Source organism: Pseudoliparis swirei, chromosome 8 (assembly GCF_029220125.1).
Source record: "Pseudoliparis swirei isolate HS2019 ecotype Mariana Trench chromosome 8, NWPU_hadal_v1, whole genome shotgun sequence".
Classification (NCBI taxonomy): Eukaryota; Metazoa; Chordata; class Actinopteri; order Perciformes; family Liparidae; genus Pseudoliparis; species Pseudoliparis swirei.
The window spans coordinates 15034116-15062114 of NC_079395.1; the positions used below are offsets into that span (position 1 = coordinate 15034116).

At 45.2% G+C, this 27999-nt stretch overlaps 1 protein-coding gene and 1 long non-coding RNA gene across 5 annotated transcripts; one reads left to right on the forward strand and one right to left on the reverse strand.

Annotated features, from left to right (window-relative positions):
* The first annotated feature begins 147 nt into the window (after window positions 1–147).
* On the forward strand, window positions 148–27995 carry si:ch211-13f8.1 (uncharacterized). Of its 4 annotated transcripts, none has more exons than XM_056420997.1 (11): window positions 148–518; window positions 1011–2433; window positions 7284–7344; window positions 9062–9214; window positions 9890–11028; window positions 11146–11211; window positions 25224–25371; window positions 25728–25947; window positions 26437–26549; window positions 26669–26859; window positions 27296–27995. In XM_056420997.1, exons 2-11 carry the CDS (start codon window positions 1260–1262, stop codon window positions 27487–27489), a joined length of 3459 nt encoding a protein of 1152 aa, XP_056276972.1. In that variant the 5' UTR covers window positions 148–518; window positions 1011–1259; the 3' UTR covers window positions 27490–27995. The 4 variants fall into 4 exon arrangements, with proteins under 4 accessions (XP_056276972.1, XP_056276973.1, XP_056276971.1 ...); XM_056420998.1 differs by having other exon boundaries at window positions 1226–2433; XM_056420996.1 differs by having other exon boundaries at window positions 148–2433.
* Window positions 20841–23387, reverse strand: LOC130197996 (uncharacterized). The gene is made up of 3 exons (XR_008832553.1): window positions 23178–23387; window positions 21137–21349; window positions 20841–20871 (listed from the first exon to the last, which is right to left on the reverse strand). It is a non-coding gene; the product is annotated as an uncharacterized LOC130197996 (long non-coding RNA).
* Window positions 27996–27999: the final 4 nt, after the last annotated feature.

Genomic DNA, 27999 nt, shown 5'->3' on the forward strand with positions numbered 1-27999 from the left:
GGGATTTAATTGTGACAATTTGCAAGTAGGACCGTGTCCCAATTAGACTGACTGTGCACGAGCGCATATGTGTGCGTGCGTGCACGCGCGCCAATGAAAAGGACAGAGAGAGAGAGAGAGATACACCGCGATAGCAGGAAAGATCAACTATTTGATTTCTTAAAAAAGAATCAATCTTCAGTTATTTGAGATGTACATTATATAGGTTGAAGCCCTTCAATACATTATTTTGTATTTTGTAATCGTTGTTATCATTGGCTTATTACTGTGTGCAGGGAGTCAGTGTCACTGCACTTGCGCACGAGCTTCACTCGGCAACGGGTTCGTAAGGAAAGGACCAAATCAAAGCAGGCATTTTTGTATTCCATTTTTTAGTCTAATCCTCCTGATGTCTGAAAGGATTACAGGACCAATCATGACGGAGAGGCTGCTGGCTCGCCGGACTCTGGCCGGACCGGGAACAGTGTAGACAGAGAGCGGAGGCGCATCGCCACGATCTGGAGTAACGTTGGAAAATGGTATTTTGTTTCCTTATTTTCCTTCTAATCCGGAGATGAAAGTTGTTTTTTCGTTTATGTTTGCGACCGACACGAAGATGCGCGCAGAAATATTTGCACCGTCGACGCAGGTTATAGAACGGATGGTAACTTACACCTGTGCAGTTGCACTATCATTTATGGTAACTTTCAATGCTGGAAGTATTTTTTTAAAGGTCACGTTCTTCACCGAATATCCAGGCACACCATGCACTGTGTGTGTTCGACTTTTTATGTGACTAAATCAGGATTTAGGGAATGTGTCGTGACGCTTACTTTGTTCATAATGCAAGTTATATTTGTGAAATTGGTGTTATTCATATGATGAATCTTTAAATAAGTCAATTTCTTAAGAAATGCATATTTCAAACTTTTTTCCCCTCTCTCTGCTGGTGTATAGAGACTGTTATGTTTCATGCATAATATTGATTTTGCTTGACAACACACGTTTATAATGTTTGTTTATGTGTGCAGGGGCTCAGTTGCAGGCAGCAGTTGTTATTCTCAGTCTAAAGGATTACTGCAAAGTAATCAGTGGATAAGTCAACGTGACTGAAACCACATTACATATCTCCTCACCAGGCAGATCAGAAAGTATAGCCGCTAACAGAGATGTCGAACAGATGTAGGAGACATGGTTTTGTACACACGTCTAAATAAAAAAAAGTATCTTCTTTTATTATCAAAAGGATCTTTCGGGACTTGTCTGTGCATGACCGGCCAATGGAGGAAGAAAAGGTGGTTGATCATATCCAACCAAAATCCCGTTCCCCTTTACCTACTGGGATTCCCATTAACTGGGGACTCATCACTGGCCCTGTCCCCCAGCCTGTGTTCCCAGCATCTTCTTTGAGCACCCAGCTTCCTCCTCCTCAGAGTTCGGCTGTTCACACACGACAAACCAAGGTGAAGTCACTCACACAGAGGAGGGCGAGGGGGCGAGATCGAGAGAAAGAAAGAGAACGTCCGGACGCAGATGTTTTAGTGAGCAGTCCCGCTGGGCAGATTTCATCCGAAGTCCTTCTCAGACAGAGGCCCAGAGGAAAGGGTCAGCTCTCTCCTCCCGCCCCCTCCTGGCGATCAGGCACTTCGAAGACCTTCAGCAGTAGTGATGAAGAGGAGGAGGTTGAGGTGCAAGTCTGTTTCGAGATCCACAGCCCTCCAGCTGAAGCACGAGGAGAGCAGGTCCTCCGGGAGGGAGAGGAAGCTGAAGACGAGAGGTCAGAGAGAACTGAGGACCAGGTCAGTTATTTGACATGCCAGCCTTGTGGGCTCGGGGGGGGCACCCGTCTCGAGAGTCTTCTGTCTGATCACTCGAGCAGCAGTAAGGATGACCCATCCCCTCCTCCTCCTGCTCTCCCTCCTCTACCTGCGCTCTCCTCATTACCTGCTTCTCCCAAAGCTGCCGCTTCGTCTTCCACGGCAACCAGACACTGGGCGCCCCCCAAGGGCTTCTGGAGAGTAGTGCGCCCTGAAACGCTGCTTCTAAATGGTGTTACCCCCGACAACGCACCCTCCACTTTACCTCCGAAGGAGCATGCTCAGACAGAAGCACCGACAGAGCCTCAAAGGTATTCCAAACAGGAAGCCCAAACCGGCACCAGGAACGATGCCGCAAGTGTGGTGGATGACAGCGACACATCCTCAGAGTTCAAACACTCGGACAGTGTGGAGTGCTACCTGGACAGATGTGAGCAGAAGGAGTTAGACACTGGTCACCTGGCCAAAGAACTGTGCAGTTCAGACAGCGGGCTACTCTCCGCTGACGAGAAGTCGAAGGTGAAGCGGAGAGCGTATGTAAAGTTACGGGAAAGAACCCAAAACTTTACAGAGGAGAGCGAGCAGAGCGGAGGGGAAAGTGCCAGCTGTTACGGAGACACAGGAGACGATTGTAAAGGTAGGTCTCTTGAGGGCTATGTACTTCATGTCAAAACTTTGTCAGTAAAAATGTACAAATGAAAATGAATAACAAGAGAGAGAAACACAATTGGTGTCAGGTTCTTGTGACGGGGTGAGGCTCAGGCGCAGAGTGACAGGCTGGACTCAATATAAATAACAAAAAAGCACTCTTTAATGAGGCAAAACAGTTTACAAAAAAATAAGGTCCAAACGGGGCAGGCAGAGAATCCAGGTTCAGGGCAGGCAGGGTCAACAGGCAGAACCAGGACCACGGACAGGACCACGGGAAAAGGACACAGAACTAGAGACAACAATATGACAGGAGACAAGAGAAAGACTGACACAATATATAGGGGGGGAAACAGGTGTACGACATCAGACACTAACGAGACAAGAGTGGCTGAGGGCAGGTGCAGGGAATTAAACAATTAAGAGAGAAGACACAGAGGAGACATAGGAGACACGGAACACAGGAGAAACAGAACAGGGTGTTACACTTGGAGTCAGAGATAAGATCCCTCCATCCTAAGGTTGAGGTGTTTTTTTATTTTCAGCTTGTTGATGAAAGGATTGTATTACATAGAAGTGCTGTAAAAACAACTCTGACTGAGACATTACTGTTTAATCGGTAAACCACAAATTACATTCTGTAATAAAAAAAAAACAGGCATATTGGTATGTTGACATATTCGTCATTTTACAAGTGGCTCAGTCATAGTTTCTGGCTGTTTGTCTGTTGCTTGCTATTACTGAGTGGAGCCAGAACAATTCAGCTCAGTCCTTCAGAAATAGCATTCCCCCCCAAAACATTCAAAAGCTATTTTAAAAAAAAAATGTCAACATTTCATCTGCTTAGAGCACCGTCCGGCTACCAAAGCCGTTTAAAAGGGTCTTATACAACTTTGTCTGTCTACTGATGATGGTGTATGGAAACACAGTAACCTGGCTGATTCCCTGTGGAACAGATGGCAGATGTGCAGATCAGAATCAGAATCAGAATCAGAAACAGGTTTATTGCCAAAGAATGAATGTTTTCACAAACAAACGAGGAATTTTTTTTGGTGGAAGGTGCAACATTTGGACATGACAAACAACAATCAACGCAAGGAGGGAGGAGGAGTGGGAGGAAGAGGGAGGAGGAGGAAGAGGAAGGAGCGGGAAGAAGGAGGAGAGAGGAAGGTGGAAGAAGAGGTGGTAGTCCTGGGGGTGACAGTCAGTCAGTCCCGGGGTCCATTGATGAGCCCGACCGCCGTCGGAAAAAGCTATTGGTGTGGCGGGAGGTCGTGGCCATGATGGACCGCAGCCTCCTCCCCGAGGGGAGGGACTCGAACAGGGAGTGTCCAGGGTGGGAGGGGTCAGCGACAATCTTTCTGGCCCGCTTCAGTGACCTGGAGGTGAACAGGACCTGGAGGGAAGGCAGATTGCAGCCGATAACCCTCTCGGCCGAGCGGATGATGCTCTGCAGCCTGCGCTTGTCTTTGGCTGTGGCTGCAGGGTGCCAGACGGTGATGGAGGAGCAGATGATGGACTCAACGATGGCCGTGTAGAACTGTACCATCATCTTCCCTGGCAGGTTGAATTTCCTCAGCTGCCTCAGGAAGAACATCCTCTGCTGGGCCTTCTTGGAGATGGAGCCGATGTTCAGCTCCCACTTGAGGTCCTGGGAGATGATGGAGCCCAGGAAGCGGTAGGACTCCACAGCGTCGACGGGGGAGTCACACAGGATGAGAGGGGCGGGTGGGGCTGCATTCCTCCTGAAATCCACAACCATCTCCACTGTCTTCAGAGCGTTGAGCTCCAGGTTGTTCTGGCTGCACCAGGTCACCAGGTGGTCAGTCTCCCACCTGTAGGCGGTCTCGTCCCGCCAGAGATGAGTCCAATGAGGGTGGTGTCATCCGCGAACTTTAGGAGCTTGACGGACTGGTGACTGGAGGTGCAGCTGTTGGTGTACAGGGAGAACAGCAGAGTACTTTGTGGAGAGAACACAGCCTTGGGGGGAACCCGTGCTGGTGGTCCGGGAGCCTGAGACGTGTTTCCCCAGCCTCACGTGCTGCTTCCTGTCGGTCAGGAAGTCTGTGATCCACCTGCAGGTGGAGTCGGGCACGTGCAGCTGGGAGAGCTTGTCCTGCAACAGGGACGGGATGATGGAATTGAAGGCAGAGCTGAAGTCCACAAACAGGATCCTGGCGTAGGTTCCTCGGGAGTCCAGATGCTGGAGGATGTAGTGAAGGGCCATGTTGACTGCATCGCCTGCAGACCTGTTGGCTCTGTAGGCGAACTGCAGGGGTCCAGGAGTGGGTCGGTGATGGTCTTGAGGTGTGACAGGACCAGCGTTCAAAGGACTTCATGACCACAGAGGTCAGGCGACGGGCCTGTAGTCATTGAGTCCTGTGATCTTGGGTTTTTGGGACGGGATGATGGTGGAGGCCTTGAAGCAGGCTGGAACGTGGCATGTCTCCAGGGAGGTGTTGAAGATGTCGGTGAACACCGGAGACAGCTGGTCCGCACAGTGCTTCAGGGTGGAGGGGGAGACGGAGTCCGGGCCCGCTGCTTTGGGGTTCTGCTTTTAAACAGCCTGTTGACTGCTCTCTCCAGGATGACGAGGGCGTCGCTGAGTTGATGGAGGGTGCTCCAGAGGTGTGAGCCCCTGATGGGCTGGGGAGGGTGGGCTGATGGTCTGTGGCTTGTTGGTGGGGCTGTGGGGATGGTCTCAGGACTGCTCCATTGTCTTTCAAAGCGGCAGTAGAACTCATTTAGCTCGTCTGCCAGAAGCACATTGTTCATGGAGTGGGGTGATTTGGGCTTGTAGTTGGTGATCTGCCTGAGCCCTCTCCAGACAGAAGCAGAGTCGTTTGCTGAGAGCTGCTGTTGCAGTTTCTCAGAGTACAGTCGTTTAGCATCTCTCACCGCCTTGCTAAACCTGTATTTGGACTCTGTGTACAGGTCCTTGTCCCCACTCCTGAATGCCTGGTCCTTCTGCAGTCTTAGCTTCCTGAGCTCCGCTGTGAACCAGGGTTTGTCGTTGTTATAACTCACCCTGGAGCTGGATGGAATACAGCTGTCCTCACAGAAGCTGATGTAGGAAGTTACAGCCTCTGTGTACTCATCCAGGCTGTTGGTAGCAGTCCTGAAGACATCCCAGTCAGTACAGTCAAAGCACGCCCGTAGATCCTCCAGAGCCTCACTGGTCCACTTCTTGAACTTCCTCACCACAGGTTTGCAGAGCTTTAGTCTCTGCCTGTATGAGGGAATCAGATGAACCATGACGTGGTCAGAGTTTCCCAGTGCAGCTCGAGGAACGGCGTGATAGGCCCTGCTGATTGTTGTGTAGCAGTGGTCCAGAATGCTCTTCTCTCTGGTAGGGCATTTAATTAACTGTCTATATTTAGGGAGTTCGTGGCTGAGGTTTCCTTTGTTAAAATCCCAGTACAATAACTAAAGAGTCCGGAAGGTCCGCCCACACGCCGTATCTGTTCAGCGAGTGTCTGTTGTGCCTCGTTCACGTTCCCGCGGCATGTAAACTCCGGCCAGGATGAATGAAGCGAACTCACGTGGGAGTAGAAGGGTTTGCAGTGGATGATAAAAGATTCCAGGTCCGGCGAACAGTGCTGTAGAATCACCGTTACGTCGTTGCACCAGCCGTTGTTGAGGTAAAAGCAGATTCCTCCACCCTTTTTTTTACCGGAGAGCTCCGAGACCCGGTCCGCCCGGAACAGCTGGAAGCCAGCGAGCTGGAGCGCAGAGTCTGGTATCGAGCCACTAAGCCATGATTCCGTGAAACACAGAACGGAGGATGAGGAGAAGTCTCTGTCTCTCCCACCAGCAGCTGGAGTTCGTCCAGTTTGTTGCACAGTGAGCGGACGTTGGAGAAATATGCCCGCAGCGCTGTACGAGATCCCGTTTCCGTAGCCGCAAAGCGCCCGAACGTTCCCTCTCCGCGGCGTTTCACCACGTGGGCGAAGGTGAGCACACCTTTTACAAAAATGTCCAGTAACTCCACAGAAGTTAAAAACGTTGGAAGTAAATCCGCTGGAGTTGTTCCCCTGATATTCAAGAGCTCCTCTCTGGTGAAAGAGCTCTGGGAATCCCAGCAGAAAACAGTATTTAAAACGAAAACAATAAAAAACATCGCGCACCAACACACCGAGGCGACCTTTCGCGGCGCCATCAGTGCAGATATGAATGAGTTTGCTGCTATTATTAGCAGTCAGAGCGGTGGGGGAAGTGTCAATGTTGTTGTATCTCTATCTGTGCGCTAATGAATGTATTTCTAGTTATGTAAGGTGGAAAATTATGTATTTTCCCATTATGATGTTGTGTATTTGTCCTGTGTGTACGTGTGAGTGCGTTGATACCAATACAGTCAGTACAATCCAATCGACAAATCTCTGATCAGGTGATTTCTCCCTGTTGTCTCTGGGGAATCTGTCTTTATCCGTCTCTCTGTGGTTACATAACTTGGTTTTTTTTGACGGACATTAAGGATCAGTCAGGGATAACCTATGAGACTGTCACTGAATCTAATGGTATGAAGGTTTACGAAAATCCTTACAATAATACAAAGACCCAATTATTTTAATACCCACAAGTCCATCTAGGTCACATCATGGCTGATGGCTCTTTTGGCAGTAGTATTTTCTCCATGCAAGCGCAGCATGGTACACTAAATAAGAACTGAACCCATATTTTGAATAATACACTTGGTTAGGCTCGCAAAATATTGAGCGAAACAAAGACAGGAAATCCATGTATTGCAGGCGTAAAACCTAAAGCTTTTCCACCCACACTTTATTCATGTCCGATCTGCTGTGATATGAACGGATCCTCTCTGTTTTATGCTGGTTGCAGGTGCCCATGGGGGTCTAGACAGCTCCGGCATTCTGGCTCAGGAACTTGAACCCTATTTGAGGTGAGCAATGCAAAGTTGGTTTATGTGATTATAGTGGGGGTGCAGACATACAACTTCTATGCACTGTTTATATCCTCTTCTCATAAATTCCATTCTTTCATAAATTCCACTTTTACAGCTCAACTTTTGTTTTTTTCCTGGATTGAAGCTGTTAGTGTCAAACAAACATATCATTGAATATTTTTATAAATAACTATGGATATCAACTACAGAATATAGATGGAGCTGACATTCTTTCAAAATAAGTTTATGAAATAAAGCGCCGTTTATTGCAAACTGTGCTACTTTCCAATAGAGATAAAGTCTTAAAACCTTGTAAACACAAAAACATAAATCATTCTTGAAGGAGTCACACGTTAAGTATTTTATTCTTATTTGTATTGACAAAGCCACTATAATACAATTGTTGTGGTACAAGAGAGACAAAGCAAACATCCCACCCCTCTCCCATTCCTGGGATCTTACATCATGTCACTCAAAAGGGGGTTATCGATGTTGTACACTGCTAATCAGTTTGAGTTACCAAACCATTAGTGCGTTGGATAGCGAGAACCATATTCTTTCCGGGAGAAAAAAATCTACTAATTCTTCCAGAATTGTACTTTAAGAGACACAAAACTATAATAAATCGCCATTTTTATTGAACACATATGTGCAACTAAGCAATAACACCACCATGTATTTGAATTACTTTAATTGTTCATCTGCTCAGTCTTTCATTTGATCTTTTATATTTTAGAGGCCACGTTAGTTATAGAGGGCCTGCTGGTCAGTGTTCTTATTAACTGCATAAAACAGCTGAAACAGACTGCTATTTATACGGTGTTTGTCTGTAATCTATTATAACACAATATGTTCTTCTCTTTACACCCAGAAAAAAAAAGAATCACACTCAGTCCATGACAAGGATAATCCACATGGCTGTGTATCATGCTATCTTTATCACTGGGCCAGGGGATAAAGACAAGTACAGATGAAGCACAATGCAGAGCAGCTTAGCTGCTGGCCATAAGGATGGAAGGATGACGTGTCTCTCTGCTCCTCACCGCCTCTACCAGGCCCCAGTCTATCTGGTATTACATAAAACAGCTTAGGAGGATACAGCTTGATTCACCAAGTTTCAAGTTTCAAGTTTTTATTGTCACATCCCCTTTTATACAAGTATAATCGGTTTGTGAAATTCTTATGTGCAAAACACCCGACAGCAGTAGCAGACTAAAAAAAGAATAAGAATGAGAATAAACTATACAATATCCACACAAAAAAAAGAAGAAAGTATTAACAATATATATATAAAACAATGTAATAGAATATACATCATGACAATATATATATATAAAACAATGTAATAAAATATACACTTTTTTGAGACAATATATATATATATATATACATACAATATATATATACAATATATATATATATAAAACAATGTAATAAAATATACACCATGGCCATAGATATTCACAGAATATGTTCTGGTGTATAGTGTTAATGAGGGTCACTCTATGTTAAGTCAATCTGCGGGGAATATGATGTCGCTGTATGTCACAACACACAATACGCGTTGCACATTTATAGACTTTGTCAAATATTCAATTGCACTCAAACAGATGGCAATAAAAACTTGTTAGATGACATTTACGTTATCCGTTCCCTTGCTGTTTTGTTTTTTAATCACCAAACTGATTTATTGCATCTTTCTGCTTGTCGTCAGGTCACTTCTTGTAATCAGTGATGATCTTCCTCTGAGCCCGAGACATGAGCAAGCCAAGCTTCTTCTGGAGCGAGCACGACTCAAGGCTCGCTCCAATCACATTAAAAGCGATCGCCCCTGCAGACGATCTCATTCTGAGCAGAGATCCACCGTGTAAGTTGGCTATGTCTACTCATGTGGGCTCCGACCTCTTTGGCATCTTCACGTTCGAGACTGTGAATGTCCCACTTGTGTTTGTGCGTTTCTTTTTCGCACATGTGCAAGGGTACGAATCAGTGTTGTGATAACGATTTTCATTCAGCTAGTGTGTGCTGAGTGCTGACTGAAATTAAGTTGAAGCTTTGGAACTTGACTGTGCTTTGTCATTTCAAACACTGAGCGGACAATGTTGAGAACATGTTTGGTCTGGTTCTTCTCATGAAATAGTGTCACATAGTTGTGTTTGCTCTCATCACCTTATATCTGCAGGACAATTAGGATAATTTGCATTGGATTTTGCATCCAAGACTGCACAGCAGATTTCCTACATGAGCTGGATCTCCCGTTGCAATTTATTGTCATTCATTTGTTCATTTAATCACCAAAAATGTCTTATTTTGAAGAAGTCTTTTATCTATCTGGGCTATCTGGGACTTAATTTTGTTGTATGTTTTTACAAAGACAATAAACTTCCTTCCCGTACATGTTGCTGTGGGATGGCTGACATTAAATCCCACTTAAATGTATAGTTTTTCTTCACTTTCATAAAATATTAACTTACATATGAGTAAAACACAAGTGTAGCTCTCTTACAGACTTTAATATGCACTTCTGTGTCATTGCTTGCAGAAGGAAGCAGCAAATAGAGTCTCCAATCCCAACGCATGTGCAGAAAGCCGTTCAAACCAAAGAAGACCATGCAGCTCAAACTGTGTCTGGTCCCCTTCTTATCTCCAACCAAGACACTTCCCCTGGTGACCAAGGCGGTCGATCGAGACGGTATGGTTGTTCCCCCACACGGGTGCGCTTTGAGGATGAGTCGGAGAAAGAAGCAGAATCTCGATACTTGGATAGAGTGAGACAGCGTAGCAGGACCGGGACGCCCAAGTCCAAGAGTAAAGAAAGTAATACGGATTCTAGCAGTAGCGGTTCAGAGAGGAGCAGAAACAATCGAAGTGTCTCTCTGCCTCCTTCACAGAAGAAAGAAGTTGTGTGTGTCAGTGGTGAACCCACAACAGTGATTAAAGAGATAATAGTGCTGGTGAAGAAATGTGAGGCATGTGGCTCCGTGGTCAAGGAGCCTCAGCCAGTCTCATCACCATCAGAGCCAAAGAACCCTGAGCCACAGCAGCCTGAGGACCCACGGGGAAAAGCGTCTCCTCGCCGGGTGCCTCATAACAAGCCGGAGGTAAGCACTCGTCCGAAAGTCACGTTTGCAGGAGCTTACGTTCTGGGGGAAAACAAAGAGAGCAACACCGGGTGGAAACCATCAGGCTTTGGGAAACTTAGGAGAAGGAGCAGGAAAGGAGAAAGTCGTCTGGAGTCTGGCCATGGCCCCTACGGTCCGTCTTGGGCTCAACGTCGCAACTCAAATCCCAGGAACAGGGTCCATTTGAGCAGAGATAGCCCCGGTTCTCTGGAACCTCATCTTCTGGAGGCCTCTGGTGGCCCGAGAGAATCACCTCCTCCATCGTTGCCTATAAAGTCAGCCCTGAAGTCAAGTTCGAGGAATCGCTCAGCTGCAGGTCAATCCACGGTTCAGTTCCAGATGACCTCAAATCAGGGAGGCGAGGGAGGGTCCCAGCACTCTGCCCTCCTGGACTCTTCAGATGCAAGAAGGGAGTGTGCAGTGGCTTTGACCCAAGGGACCCCTGCAACAAGCAACCCCGTGCCCTGTATCAGGCCCTCCACCCTGAGGTACTCCCCAGCCCGGCTCACCACTGACCTACCAGCTGCTGAACTCTGGGATGCCACTCCAGATGGAGCAGGTGAGTGGACACCGGGGATGAGCAGAGACATAGAGACATTTCAGTTCCTACGGAGGGTCGTGTAGAGTTCAGTTCCTCTGCCATGTCGCATAGAATGATATGTTTGTTTTCTGACAGGAGCATTTACTGTTCTGGAAAAGCAGGAGCAACACCGACTGTTTCCTGTTCAATATATTATAAAAGGTCCTGCATTCATTTAATTCAAAATGTACAGTGTAAAAAATAAAATAAGCATTAGACTCTTGAACATTAATATACATTTTATGTTTTTGTATGATTATTCCCAATGAACATATATATGTGTATATGTAATGCTCACAAGGTAAATTCTGCCAGTATCTTAAAAAATTATGCTTTGCAGTACTTGATTACGCGTTAGGCCTCTGTGGATAAGTGGAGAAAGAACTTTGGTTAACTCAAACCCCCCGACTCGTCACATACTGACGCTTTGTCAGAGCCCCCGACATCACTCTCTGACGCACTGGGAACGGTGCATATAGGGCAGTAAACTATGAGGGGCCGTGAGGGACATTATTCAGAATACCCTCTCACACACACTACTGAAATGCTCTCACACACACTACTGAAAAGCTCTCACACACACAACTGAAAATCTCTCACACACACTAGTGAAATGCTCTCACACACACTACTGAAATGCTCTCACACACACTAGTGAAATGCTCTCACACACACTACTGAAATGCTCTCACACACACTACTGAAATGCTCTCACACACACTACTGAAATGCTCTCACACACACTAGTGAAATGCTCTCACACACACTACTGAAATGCTCTCACACACACTACTGAAATGCTCTCACACACACTAGTGAAATGCTCTCACACACACTAGTGAAAAACTATATGCTCACACACACAACTGAAAATCTCTCACACATACTAGTGAAAAGCTCTCACACACACACATGATATGAAAAGCTCTCATACACACATATAAAAATTTCACTTGAAACGAAGGCATTTCACTTGAAACGGAAGGCATTTCACTTGAAACGGAAGGCATTTCACTTGAAACGGAAGGTGCAGTGTTGCCAGGTCCGCGGTTTTCCCGCGGCATTGGGCAACTTTTGAAGTGTTGCCGCTGGTTGAATTTTGTGTCCGCTGGGTTATATATATATATGTCTAGGATCCGGTAGAGGACTACCATCCGTGTATGTGCTTTTACACAATGCATGTTCACCTGATCCTCTTTGTTTTTCACGTCCAAACTTTATTTTTTGAGGTAAGAGGCAACGAAGACGATATCGTACGTTTTTTTACTAGTGCTCTGCAATGCATTGAGTCATTGCAACGTGAGGAGTCCAACAATTACGGTCAGGAGAGGCTTTATAGAGAGCTTGAAGATCATACACGAACTCTATCTGCATTTCTTGCTGTGTCCAGATATAATCATGATGATAGTGATGTGAGTAATCTACTAGGATCATTGTATAGATGCTTTCGCAACTTTCTTCATGAACATGAGGCCAGACAGGGATCCAGTGATGTGACCAACAATTTGATACCCCCAACAATCTTGACTGGCCATCCAGGTCGGCCCCGATACAGCATAGACGAACAGATTGCTCACTGTGTATCCATTGGTATGACATGGCAGAGAATTGCATCGTGCTTTGGAATCAGTCGAAGAACCCTATACAGACACAGACAAACTCTGGGAGTTGAGCCATTAAGATATGCAATATTGTCAAATCAAGACCTGGACAGCGTTGTGACGACTATACTACAGAACACTCCAAATGCAGGTGAAGCATACGTTCTTGGAAGCCTGAGATCACGTGGCTTAAGGGTTCAGCGTTGGCGGGTCAGACAGAGCCTCGATCAAGTGGATCCCATTGGGCGGTCATTTAGACGCCATGCCATACGCCAAGGGTCTATAGTGTTCAGGCCCCAACCAATTATGGTAAGTTGACTAGTAACTATTTTGTATTATCAATAAAGGTAATCAACAGTTTGCAAGCTTTACCTATATATGTTTTTATTTAATGTACTTTATATCTCCCAACAGGCATTTTGACGGCAACCACAAGCTGATTAGATGGCGGATGGTCTTTCATGGCTGTGTTGATGGCTTCAGTCGGACCATTATATACTTACGGTGCTTATCTAACAACAGAGCCTTAAGTGTCTTGTCATTATTTTTGGGAGGAGTACACAACTTTGGTTTGCCCTTACGGGTCAGATGTGATCATGGTATGGAAAATATACGTGTTGCCCAGTTTATGTTGGAAAGAAGAGGACTGAACAGTCGTAGTGTTATTACAGGAGTTTCAGTACACAACCAAAGGATTGAGAGACTATGGGCAGAATTGAATAGAGTTGTATCTAGACACTTTATTAATATGTTTAACTTCATGGAGGAGCAGGTATACTGGACTCATTGAATGAAGTACATCTATTCTGTCTGCATTATGTTTATTTCCCAAGAATTGAAAGGGCAGTAACAGAATTTATCAACCAGTGGAATAACCACGGCCTGTCCACACAAGGGGGGAGGACTCCTCTTCAGCTGTGGCATACAGGGGTCATAAACAATGTAGGAATCCATCCCGTTATAAATGACATTTTGATGACGATAACTACTATGGCATTGATGAAGAAGGGCCATTACCTGAACTTCAAACCAATAATGATGTTAGAATTCCAGACATTGATGTAACGATTAATGAGACCACAATGGACAGTATTCGACAAGTGAATCCACTTGAAAATGATGGGAACCATGGAATAGATGTGTTTTCTTCTCTTCTGCATTTTCTTCTCTGAAAAACATGCATGTTATGTAAGGTTTTGTTAAAACATTGTTTACTTCACCTGTGCAGTTTTCTCAGTGAATTACAAGAGTTATGTTAAAGTTAACATTGTTTTATTACACAAAAATGAACAAACATTTGTGAACGCATTTTTTCAAAAAGACAGGCAGAGGAGAAACAGACAGACACATAAGACACGGACGGATAAGAGACAGAGGGGGAAATGACTCAATATACTTTAACTTTAACGTAACTGCCTAAGGCAATATCTATGGAAGCCGTTTCGCCACTGTGATAAAAATTAAGATCCTGCAAGTCATTATGACTTCACTATCTCATAATTATTAGATGCTAAGTCATAATTATGAGATAGTATCTCATAATTAGATGCTAAGTCATAATTATGAGATAGTGAAGTCGAAATTATGAGACAGTCATAATTTCGACTTACTATCTCATAATTATGAGATGCTGTCATAATTATGAGATCGTAAGTCGAAATTATGAGATAGTGAAGTCATAATTATGAGATACTATCTCATAATTATGACTGACAGGATCTTAATTTTGTTATCACAGTGGAAACGGGCTCATAAATATCAGTGTGAGGGAAGAACAGTTCCATTTTATTCCTTTTCAAACACATATATGTTTATGCCCTGCCAAACCCATACGAGTTTCCGATTGCAAAGTCGAACTTCTCCTTAAAGAGCCGATATGAAACATGTAGTGGCAACTTGAGACAGTTGACACGTGTTGGCCACAGGAACATTGGGGTCGGAGAAGTCGTCATCTTCCTTCTGGATGAACTGGATGGAAGGAGTTGGAGAAGCCAATCGGTGGTAGCACAGATGCTCCAGTTGCAAAGGCCAATATTTTTGGAGTTTGGATGGCCCTTCTTCCTCTATAAGAACAGAAAAACATTGTAAGTGGTAGTTGGTCCAATAAGCATGTATATGAAACAGCAACTCATTTGATACTAAATAAATTGTGAAATAAGAGTATTGTACTTGAAAAACTGAATAACTCTTATAGCAATATATTTACAAAACACCTTTCATCTTTTAACAATCTCAAAGGTGCTACTTGATGACATTACAACCAAGAAAGTAAGTAAGTTTAAGCTATAATGTTTTTGTTACACAAGTATTTTTTCTTCACAAAACACACAAAAACAATAACACTAAAATATAAATAGACACATAGCTTTACTTATACACTAAACTGTCAATTACCCTCTGCATCCTGGAGATAGTCTCTCCAGAAGGTAACGACTATCTCCTCAGCAGCTCTCTTGTTGCTCCTTCTGGAGACAGCCAAATGCTGAAAACATCATCCATCTGGTCAGCAGTCAGTGTGCTTGGCTCATGACAGAGCAGGGGACGAAGCTGTCTGGATGCCTTTGGATTTTCTCCAGAACCCCAAGCGTTTTCAGTCCTTCACAGAATCTGTACAAATAACATGGAATTTTGAAGAATTTAATTAGGGTTCCTAATTCACTTGTGCATTGTAAATTTACTTAGTTTTATATACAAATAATAGATTTAGTTGGTCTATGGGTAAAATTCTGATTGCTACTCTGATTAATCTGACTGCAAACAACCAACACCTCTGAATACCTTTGAAATGGACCTTGAACCCTGTGGATGATCTGGAACATGACAATGTCATGTACCAGCAAATCTGTCTCTTATAGAGCGCATAGGCCTCAGACATCCTGCATTGGCCAAGTAGTCAAGCAGAGGTGCCGTTGTCATCTCAAGGTCCTCAAGGGTTGTACTTTCAGATACCTAGCATCACAAGGAGCATCAGGATAGTTTGTTATGGAGGCTACTTATTAGTAAGAACCCAGACACTGGACGTCTGCATAATTAACAAGGGTGCCCTAACTTGTTTTCTTCCAGATAGCTACAATGTGATAAACAATAAGGAAAATACACTTTGCCGACAACCTATAGGAAGTGAGCATTCAGCAATGAGCAGACTGGGCTGGATTGGTATTCCTCTCAAATGGAAAACGGCAAGAGAATATTATAATGTAACCTAATTTTAATGCAAGATAACATTTAGACTACCAACTGACCTTTTTACTTTTCCAAAAGTTCATTGTCAGCTATGTCGTCTAGCACTGGCTTTGCTGAACCATCAACCAGAAGAGAAAATATTGTTGGCGAGAGGAAGTTTGGTGGCGGACCACCATGTACTGCTTACAGCAATGGCTCTGCCAGCTGTGTAGTACCGTCCTCTCTTAGAGCTTCAAAACAACAGGATAAAAGGAAATGTCATATTGATAAATACATAAGACCACTACCACATAAAATCATGGATTTCATTGTGCCATTGAATACATTGTAAATCAGTTCAAAAGCTGAAAGTTGTATGTAAAAAAAAAAGATTACAAAAAATTAAAATGGTCATTACCAGCACTGTCAAGAGCCAAGTTCTTGCTGTTTTCTTTCCCCTCAAACATGGGTGACCTGGCCATGGTCTCCATCAGCAGCCTCAAGAATTCCCTCCTTGGCCCTCCTAAATCAATCCCTTCCTCATTTCTCCCCTCGTTACCTGATGGCGCCGCGAAAGGTCGCCTCGGTGTGTTGGTGCGCGATGTTTTTTATTGTTTTCGTTTTAAATACTGTTTTCTGCTGGGATTCCCAGAGCTCTTTCACCAGAGAGGAGCTCTTGAATATCAGGAACAACTCAGCGGATTTACTTCCAACGTTTTAACTTCTGTGGAGTTACTGGACATTTTGTAAAGGTGTGCTCACCTTCCCACGTGTGAAACGGCGGAGAGGGAAACGTTCGAGCGCTTTGCGGCTACGGAAACGGGATCTCGTATAGCGCTGCGGGCATATTTCTCTCAACGTCCGCTCACTGTGCAACAAACTGGACGAACTCCAGCTGCTGGTGGGAGAGACAGAGACTTCTCCTCATCCTCCGTTCTGTGTTTCACGGAATCATGGCTTAGTGGCTCGATACCAGACTCTGCGCTCCAGCTCGCTGGCTTCCAGCTGTTCCGAGCGGACCGGGTCTCGGAGCTCTCCGTAAAAAAGGGTGGAGGAATCTGCTTTTACCTCAACAACGGCTGGTGCAACGACGTAACGGTGATTCTACAGCACTGTTCGCCGGACCTGGAATCTTTATCATCCACTGCAAACCCTTCTACTCCCCACGTGAGTTCGCTTCATTCATCCTGGCCGGAGTTTACATGCCGCCGCAGGGGAACGTGAACGAGGCACAACAGACACTCGCTGAACAGATACGGCGTGTGGAGCGGACCTTCCGGACTCTTTAGTTATTGTACTGGGATTTTAACAAAGGAAACCTCAGCCACGAACTCGCTAAATATAGACAGTTAATTAAATGCCCTACCAGAGAGAAGAGCATTCTGGACCACTGCTACACAACAATCAGCAGGGCCTATCACGCCGTCCCTCGAGCTGCACTGGGAAACTCTGACCACGTCATGGTTCATCTGATTCCCTCATACAGGCAGAGACTAAAGCCCTGCAAACCTGTGGTGAGGAAGTTCAAGAAGTGGACCAGTGAGGCTCTGGAGGATCTACGGGCGTGTTTGACTGTACTGACTGGGATGTCTTCAGGACTGCTACCAACAGCCTGGATGAGTACACAGAGGCTGTAACTTCCTACATCAGCTTCTGTGAGGACAGCTGTATTCCATCCAGCTCCAGGGTGAGTTATAACAACGACAAACCCTGGTTCACAGCGGAGCTCAGGAAGCTAAGACTGCAGAAGGACCAGGCATTCAGGAGTGGGGACAAGGACCTGTACACAGAGTCCAAATACAGGTTTAGCAAGGCGGTGAGAGATGCTAAACGACTGTACTCTGAGAAACTGCAACAGCAGCTCTCAGCAAACGACTCTGCTTCTGTCTGGAGAGGGCTCAGGCAGATCACCAACTACAAGCCCAAATCACCCCACTCCATGAACAATGTGCTTCTGGCAGACGAGCTAAATGAGTTCTACTGCCGCTTTGAAAGACAATGGAGCAGTCCTGAGACCATCCCCCACAGCCCCACCAACAAGCCACAGACCATCAGCCCACCTCCCCAGCCCATCAGGGCTCACACCTCTGGAGCACCCTCCATCAACTCAGCGACGCCTCGTCATCCTGGAGAGAGCAGTCAACAGGCTGTTTAAAAGCAGAACCCCGCAGCAGCGGGCCCGGACTCCGTCTCCCCCTCCACCCTGAAGCACTGTGCGGACCAGCTGTCTCCGGTGTTCACCGACATCTTCAACACCTCCCTGGAGACATGCCACGTTCCAGCCTGCTTCAAGGCCTCCACCATCATCCCGTCCCAAAACCCAAGATCACAGGACTCAATGACTACAGGCCCGTCGCCTGACCTCTGTGGTCATGAAGTCCTTTGAACGCTTGGTCCTGTCACACCTCAAGACCATCACCGACCCACTCCTGGACCCCCTGCAGTTCGCCTACAGAGCCAACAGGTCTGCAGACGATGCAGTCAACATGGCCCTTCACTACATCCTCCAGCATCTGGACTCCCGAGGAACCTACCAGGATCCTGTTTGTGGACTTCAGCTCTGCCTTCAATTCCATCATCCCGTCCCTGTTGCAGGACAAGCTCTCCCAGCTGCACGTGCCCGACTCCACCTGCAGGTGGATCACAGACTTCCTGACCGACAGGAAGCAGCACGTGAGGCTGGGGAAACACGTCTCAGGCTCCCGGACCACCAGCACGGGTTCCCCAAGGCTGTGTTCTCTCCCTCTGCTGTTCTCCTGTACACCAACAGCTGCACCTCCAGTCACCAGCCCGCCAAGCTCCTAAAGCTCGCGGATGACACCACCCTCATTGGACTCAGCTCGGGCGGGCACGAGACCGCCTGCAGGTGGGAGACTGACCACCTGGTGACCTGGTGCAGCCAGAACAACCTGGAGCTCAACGCCTGAAGACAGTGGCGATGGTTGTGGATTTCAGGAGGAATGCAGCCCCACCCGCCCCTCTCATCCTGTGTGACTCCCCGACGCTGTGGAGTCCTACCGCTTCCTGGGCTCCATCATCTCCCAGGACCTCAAGTGGGAGCTGAACATCGGCTCCATCTCCAAGAAGGCCCAGCAGAGGATGTTCTTCCTGAGGCAGCTGAGGAAATTCAACCTGCCAGGGAAGATGATGGTACAGTTCTACTACGCCATCGTTGAGTCCATCATCTGCTCCTCCATCACCGCCTGGCACCCTGCAGCCACAGCCAAAGACAAGCGCAGGCTGCAGAGCATCATCCGCTCGGCCGAGAGGGTTATCGGCTGCAATCTGCCTTCCCTCAGGTCCTGTTCACTTCCAGGTCACTGAAGCGGGCCAGAAAGATTGTCGCCGACCCTCCCACCCTGGACACTCCTGTTCGAGTCCCTCCTCGGGAGGAGGCTGCGTCCATCATGGCCACGACCTCCCGCCACACCAATAGCTTTTTCCGACGGCGGTCGGGCTCATCAATGGACCCGGGACTGACTGACTGTCACCCCAGGACTACCACCTCTTCTTCCACCTTCCTCTCTCCTCCTTCTTCCCGCTCCTTCCTCTTCCTCCTCCTCCCTCTTCCTCCCACTCCTCCTCCCTCCTTGCGTTGATTGTTGTTTGTCATGTCCAAATGTTGCACCTTCCACCAAAAAAAATTCCTCGTTTGTTTGTGAAAACATTCATTCTTTGGCAATAAACCTGTTTCTGATTCTGATTCTGATTCTGATTCTGATGTCATCTGAGAATTTCACGCAGATCATCAAGTTGGGGTTATAGGACACCCTTTGAAATCCTCGCACGGCTCCCTCCCAGACAGCAGAGCGATTTATATTAAATTTGCACTGTTGCTTTGTGTTGATTTTGCTTGAGAGTTCCAGCAGTATCTCTTGAACCGGGACCTTTTCTACACTATAAAGACAACATCAAAAACAAATGATCAGATATGACAAAATAATCTTAAAATAAATAGTTCATATCAACTATGTGATCACATCATCCTCAATAGTTGACACATTCTGTGTTTGTGCTACTCACATTTGACTCTCCATACTGGCAATTATAGCCTGGTTGAACTCCTCATCATCTGAAGAGTCATCAGGAAGAGCAGCCATAAGTCTCAAATATGAAGAGTAGTCACCATCTTCACCACTTGTGCCAGGGTTGCCATCACTTCTTGCAAGGCTGCCTCCATCATCACCGCTTGTGCCAGGGTTGCCATCACTTCTTGCAAGGCTGCCTCCATCATCACCGCTTGTGCCAGGGTTGCCATCACTTCTTGCAAGGCTGCCTCCATCATCACCGCTTGTGCCAGGGTTGCCATCACTTCTTGCAAGACAGCCTCCATCGTGACCACTAGTGCCACTTCCTTGCATTGCTGTACGCCTTCTAACAACACTTCTGGTGGCGTGTGATGCCATAGCCATGTTCATCACCACTGCCAGTGCCAGGGTTTCCATCTCCATCCTGACTGCTAGTACAGGGGTCATCCCTACTTCTCATTGCTCTTGTAGCAACCCTGGTGGTGCTAGGTCTGCCAGTGTGGATTTGTGAACCATAAACTTCCAAACAGTCATCATCCTGGTCCTTAGCAGTTGCACAACTGCTTAATGTTGATCTGGTAGTGATGTTGGAACATTCATTTTCTTCATCTGAGTCAGTCTTAAACAGAAAAGAAAGACCAAAATATATATCAAAAGCAAAAATCACAACTTTGAAATTAAATAACCATATTAGAAACAAGTTATCGTTTGACCGATTAAAACAAGGAACCTTTGTTTGTGCTTTTCTCTGGTTTGATTGCGCTCAAACCTTTGCTTTAATTGTATATATTGTATACTGCTACAAGTAATAAACAGTTTACATTTCATTTTCGAAAGATACAATTCTATTCAGTGAAAAGTATTAAAAACAAATAAAAGAAAGAAAGCAAACTTACTAAAATGGTCCTTGATGGTCTCACATACAGGCCTTTGGTTTTAAAAATCTTATGGATTAGCATTCCATTCAGCTCCTGGCCCTCCTGGAGTTTAGGGACACCAGCTTATTGCCACAAGCCATTAGAAACTGGAGGCTACAAAGAAGATGGGGATATTACAACAACAAAAAAGCTTTTAGGCTATGTCGTTTGTTGTACGATGGTGTGAGTCTGTGTGTCTCCTTGGTTTCTTGCTCCTACGAGGTATGTGACCGAGTCATGTACATTTTATAACAAATGCTATTGTATTATGTTTGTAATAATCATGATTGCACTTTGTAAACCTGTGTTTGTTCTTTAAAGTGTTCTATAAATAAAGATTATTATAATATTATTTACAAAGTAAGAAAAAAGTCTTTACCTGACATCCTCTGGAATGTGCACACCAAAACCATCTCTGATGCATTCCACAACAGTCTGGTGGTCCCAGGCCTTCTGGAATTCAAAGGCACTGAGGATGTGCCCATGTTTGTGTAACCATAATTTTGGATTTTGTTTGCACACTATTCCCCATGATGGATTGGGAAGTAATATTACGTCCTTGTTGAAATGGTCATGCTGCTGTGATCTAGCTCTGAAATGAGAATGTAACTCTTAAGACGACATGAAAACAGCCACTGCACGTTAAGTCATGCTAACATAGATAAATACAAGACAGAGACCGCAGTCGAGAACAACATACAAACAATAGATATCTTAAACACGTCCAGTTTGACAAGAGCAAAATACTAACCGTCACCCTTATCGACCCTCCTTTGGCTGTGAATTAACTAGGGCTGCAACTAACGATTATTTTGATAATCGATAAAATAATCGATTATTTTATCGATTAATCGGATAAAAAAACTTTAATTTTCAACCCTTTATTCAAAACAGGGTCCGTACGGTCATGGAAAACCTGGAAAAGTCATGGAATTTTTAAATGGCTATTAGCAGGCCTAGAAAAGTAATTGAAAAAAATAAAATCCCAAAATATTTGGAAAAGTCATGCAAATTTGTTTTATTCAAATGTTAATTTACACGGTATAGATACGGTATGCTTTGGAATTCTCATTGTTAGTTTAAATACTACATCTTCTCACTTTGTCACGTATAGACAGAGTTTTCACAAAATGTTTAATCATGGAAATTTGGTTTAAAGTCATGGAAAGGTCCTGGAGACCCACTGGTCAGCATGGTGATGAACCCTGTTCACTGGTCACCATGGTGATGAACCGTCACAAACAGACTGACAGCTTTCCTCTCCTGAGCAGTGGTCCCCATGTGGACCCCTGAACAATATCAGAGACGCGTTCCGATTTATTATTTTTCTCACCTGGCCCGCTGCCGTTGAGATTGCAGTGAGACGCGGACAAAATGTGAAGTGGTGCTCTTCGCAATAAAACATCTTTGATGGACGTGTCGCGTCTCGGCCAATCAGCGTTCAGATGTCGACAGCGTTTGGGAAGTTAGGTTAGCTTGAATGTTAGTCCGCTACATCTGCTGCTGTCACGCTGCACGGTGTAGCGATGCTAACAAAGTACCGTACGTTAAAAACGATGTGATTTAGCATATTTTTAGTATCGATACTTCATTTAAAGAGCGCCCGATCAGAGCTCACGCGCTGCTCCGCTCCGTTAAATATTGTCTGCACGCGCAGCGCACACAGCGAGTAGCGTCGTGGCTTATCTCCGTTGCCTTTCTCCGTGGAATAAATAACCACGTTTTCTACGTTATACTCTTGTGGAAATGCCACACACGTCGTGACATGTAGCGCCCTGGTGTCTGGGTTCATAACATCACCCGTAGGCGCACTTAGCTCCGTGAATGTCTCCGACTACGTGAATGACTTCCGCATCCAGCGCCACGTGAGCAGCAGCAGCCAATTAGATTCATCAACAGAGGAGCAGCTGAGCGCTGATTGGCTCTCACAACGCAGCGTTACGTCTCTCCCTCCGCTCTTGTTTCTCCTGCGCCGCTCTGCGCTCAACTCAACTTTGTTTATACTCCGTGACTTATTGAGCGCTGTAATAATCGCGACACAACGAATCGATAATAAAATTCGTTGCCAACTATTTTAATAATCGATTTTTATCGATTCGTTGTTGCAGCCCTAGAACTAACCCTCCAGCTGCCTTTAACATTATATATTTCCTCTCGTTTTCCCGCGAACATTTTGGTATTTGCTTGGCGAAATTGCTAGCCAATGTTCATCGTACATTTCATACACGTATACGCCATTCCTGGTTTCAGTTTAACCTAATTCCCACATTTACTCCTTCGAGTTTAATATCGTTCGTTCATTCATTTATTTATTCATACAGTAGGCTAGGCTAGTGTCGTAGGGGTGAACTAGCCAGCTAGCAAACCACACACGAGGGTAATATGAAAGATAATTTCAAACTGCGACTAGGTGTAATTACCTTTTTCTCCTCATGCCTTTTGATGTCCATGCGCCGAAGTGCTGCTGCGCTTGATAGCGGGGTGCAGGTGCACAGTTGCTCCTGACTGTACCTGCAGCAGACAATGGCACGCCGCTGCGCTGCCGGGACGGAAAGAGAGCTGCTAGGTGGCTGTCTACTGTATCCACACCTGGAGCTGCTGCAACGACCGGCTGCTGCCGAACAGTTGAGGCATTAGACAGTGTTCTGATTGTCTCCGCTGAGGCCAATATGTTGTTTAGCAACGCCGTTGTTTCTGCAAAATTGCTTGAGGGCTGTTGAGCACATGGTTGATCTGCCATCCTTGATCACCTTCCGTTTCAACTGAAACACCTTCCCAGGGTTGCCAGGTCTGTGTGACAAAACCAGCCCAATGGCCAATAAAACCAGCCCAATATCAGAACTCAAAATATGCCCGTGCCAAACCATATACACTGCTTTTAAAGTCCAACAGCATTGCTATCATTACCAAATGTATTGTAATATCTACAAAGTAACACCAAATGTTTAGTATGCCAGCATTAAAAGCAGTTTATGGTAGGATTTGGGTATAAATAAATTATTTCATTTAAAATATGGATTTTTATTGAAAGATATTCATGTAATCTGCATGCAAAATAGGTCTACCCGAACCAGCGGACACAAAATTCAACCCGCGGCAACACTTCAAAAGTTGCCCAATGCATGGAAAACCGCGGACCTGGCAACACTGCACCTTCCGTTTCAAGTGAAATGCCTTCCGTTTCAAGTGAAATGCCTTCCGTTTCAAGTGAAATGCCTTCCGTTTCAAGTGAAATTTTTATATGTGTGTATGAGAGCTTTTCATATCATGTGTGTGTGTGAGAGCTTTTCACTAGTATGTGTGAGAGATTTTCAGTTGTGTGTGTGAGCATATAGTTTTTCACTAGTGTGTGTGAGAGCATTTCACTAGTGTGTGTGAGAGCATTTCAGTAGTGTGTGTGAGAGCATTTCAGTAGTGTGTGTGAGAGCATTTCACTAGTGTGTGTGAGAGCATTTCAGTAGTGTGTGTGAGAGCATTTCAGTAGTGTGTGTGAGAGCATTTCAGTAGTGTGTGTGAGAGCATTTCACTAGTGTGTGTGAGAGCATTTCAGTAGTGTGTGTGAGAGCATTTCACTAGTGTGTGTGAGCGTATAGTTTTTCAGTAGTGTGTGTGAGAGCATTTCAGTAGTGTGTGTGAGAGCATTTCACTAGTGTGTGTGAGAGCTTTTCAGTAGTGTGTGTGTGTGAGAGCTTTTCAGTAGTGTGTGTGAGAGCATTTCAGTAGTGTGTGTGAGAGGGTATTCTGAATAATGTCCCTCACGGCCCCTCATAGTAAACCATGGTCAACGCTGTGAAAACACTTGCTTAAGTTTAGGCAACCAAAGCACTGAGATATGTTTTGAAAAAACAGAATGGTTGGGTTTAAAATAAGAACATTAACTAAATGAAACGTGAACATGCTCTCTTAGCTAACTTTTCTAAGAGAGCTAACTGTAGCAACTACGGCTTTGTGCTGCCAACCAGCAGGCTTTACCTGAGGGGAACCGGGGGGTGGGTGCTACTCTTCTGGAACGAAGTTGGAGGTCAGGACGGAAAAACAGCTGCAACCGCCGTAGGAGAGACGTGTAGACACGCTCACATGCACATACATGCACTAAAAGCATGCGCGGTCGGCCCGGCTATGTAAAAAAAGAAAATAGAAGCTAGGATAACAACACAGAGGGAGAGTGAATTCATTCTCTGCTCAGGTACTCCACTATATCTTTACATAGATAATCGTTGTTTGAATGTCATATACTGCTCTTTAAGCTACATCATCACACTCCCGGTGCATTTTCTCTGAGTTTATAATGTCAGGGTTTACATTCTTACTTAAAAGCTAGATTTCACATAATATCATTTAAAATGTTGCATGATACAATAGAATATAATTGACCAAAAAGAAAGAATGGACCAGAACAGAATAGAATGGGAAAAGATATTTGAGAAGGATTTTTGATATCCACAATATACATCCTTTTCTACCAGGTCTCGGGGAACCTGGTTGTGGTCCTGAGTTCCGTTCTGCTTTACGAGGCCCGTCTATGTCTCGGGCTGAGGACCTCAGAGCAGAGCTGCTGAGAGCAGAACATCTAAAAGCTGAGGCCATATGGGAGGAGAACTCTGACGGTTCCAGGTAAGCCAAGATAACCACGCTCATCATAGCTTAGACATTAAATCCTTTCCCCCTTCATGCTGTTCCCAAAACGGCTTGACTGTGCCAGATTGGTAGCAGTTAGAAGATTAAAAACCTGACCTACAATCACATTGAAGTTGTTATTAAACTATTCTGTGAACAACCCTGCCCTCTTCTGGTCACGACGACCCTCACTTGTTAAGGCCTTGTATAGCAGAATATTAACACTGGAAGCAAAATCATCCAAAACCTTTTCTCTGGTTGTTTATCGGTCGTATAAATGTAATTACACTACAATACATTTTCAGTCTATATTACTGAGAGAAAAAAATCAGTGTTAAACTTACCTTTTACAGAAAGCTGGATGGACGGCCAAAGCTCTTCCTGCGTCGCTTCTTTTCCTCCATTGGTCTGAACAGCGTTGGTAGACTGGTGAAAGGAGGCCACTCCAGCAGCATGGAGCAGCTCAGTTTACCCTCCGGCCCGCGGGTCGGCTCTGCTTCCCCAAGCTCCACGCGCAGACCACAGCCCGCCATCCGCATGCAGAGGACGCCCTCACTGCAAACCCTCAACACGGTGAGCACGAGCAGCAGACTTTTCTCATGCGACGCTATCATGCTTTGTTCAGGGCCGATGTGCTGCCGTCATCTTTTGTTTTATTTCAAATAGATGTGGAAGAAAACATCTTATTTACATGTCTGTAAACTTCCAGTTCCAGTATTCACCACTCATGTGCCACAGTGGATTAACCGAGGCTCTTCAGTGTTACTGACCTCTCTGCCTGTACGGATGATGCATTACAGGCGGTCCATGCGTCCTTCCACTGTCTGTGGTCGCCCCCCTTGTTTTCCTTTTGGCAGCTAAGACGAAGCAGATTTAACCAACTTTCAGTTGCAGCCAATCACAGCCTGTGTTTGCATTATGTGTGTGTGAGTTGCCAAACATACACTTGTTAGTTTCAAAGGGGAGTTAGAGCTAAAAAATACTCTTACAAAATCCAATCTGATGAATTTGTTGCCAATATGAAAAACACAATTTGTGACAGTGCCACTTATTTGCCACTAGGTGCTGCCACTGGCCCAACTGCGCAAAGCCTCCTCGGTGCAGAGTTTAGAGAGAAGAACAGAGCGTTCAACAATACTGGGAGAAGTGCAGATACAGTACGGCCTGGCACCAAGGTGAGTGGCACCGAACACTGCAGTGGTAGGAAAGACGGAGAGGAATAAAAACAACTAATTCTACACTTTTTTAATCCTTACGCTTTCTAATGGCTGGATCTGAATGTATGCCGTTGCAGTCCTGATAGCCCTCAGATCGAGCTTCACAGGGCCCTGAGTGTTGAGAATTTACTTACCTCAAGGATTGCGCGTCCAGTGGGCCGGGTCACCCAGGCTTTCCCTCATGGGACCCTCCTCCTTGAACTCGTCAGACCCCCAAATGGTCCCTTTGGTTTCGTCATCTCAAGGGGCAAAGGTCGACCAGACACAGGTAACTCTTTTTAATCCATATTCTCTTACCGTCTTAAATGAGGAGCTTGGTTTAATTGCTATTTAAATTTAGTGGTGACTTCCTTTCCTTTGCTCACTGCCAGGCTGTGTATCTTCACACTGAATGGACATAGAAGAGAAAGAGAATATAATTGAAATGTTTGATTTTCTGATATAAATTAATTGGCTTGGCTGTTAAATTGGTCATCAGATGCAATGCTTTTAATAAGGGTAACGCTGTTATATGTTATTTATTAGAATATTGTGTGTCGGCTTATATGTGTTGTGGTGCAGTGAACACAAAGGCTTCCTCTATCTCCTTTTTCCACTTCCAACGTTTTTTCTCAATTAAAATTCGATATTTCCCCTCGGTTCTCACACAGGCCCAGTGCTCCTTTACCTTAACGTGTCCTTGCCTGTCTTTGTTTCCTCTCCAGGTGTGTATGTAGAGAAAGTAGGTGACGGTGGAGGGGAAGGCCCTTACATCGGTCTGCTCGGCATCGGTGATGAAATTCTGCAAGTGAATGGAGAGACAGTGGCTGGACTCAGTCTGGACCATGTGACGCGGCTCATGATCAGGGAAAGCACCGCTTCTCTTCGGATCATTCCGGCCCGACGCAACCAGCGCTGACTGGGAAGATAGGCCTGGCACCGAGCCATTTCTCCTGCAGCCGTGGATTATAATTCACCAGTGCAAACACAACGGATCGTACGCATATGGTAGATAACCAGCCTGTATTTCAGCAAAGTTTTACATCTGAGAAGGGCTACATGCGATTACGGGGTAAGAGGTTACTGTCCTGTTGTTCAACAATATCACACTGCAAGGGATTTGGATTACAATGACAAATCAATAAAATAACCAAATGACAAATCCATCACGAAATACATCCCATCGAAAGGCCTCATTAGCTAGAAACTATAGTGTATATACTTATAAAATGTTTAATATAAATACTAAATCCAGCGTGTGTTTCTGCACATGTGTTTTTGTTCAGACTTAGTTGAATAGGAATCCTTTAATTCACATCTGAATTTTAACCAAATCTTTTTAACTATATTTACCAAAAAAATGACTACATTTATTTTTACCTAAGTGTTTTTTAAGTATACCATTAAAAAACTGCAACAACTCCACTTT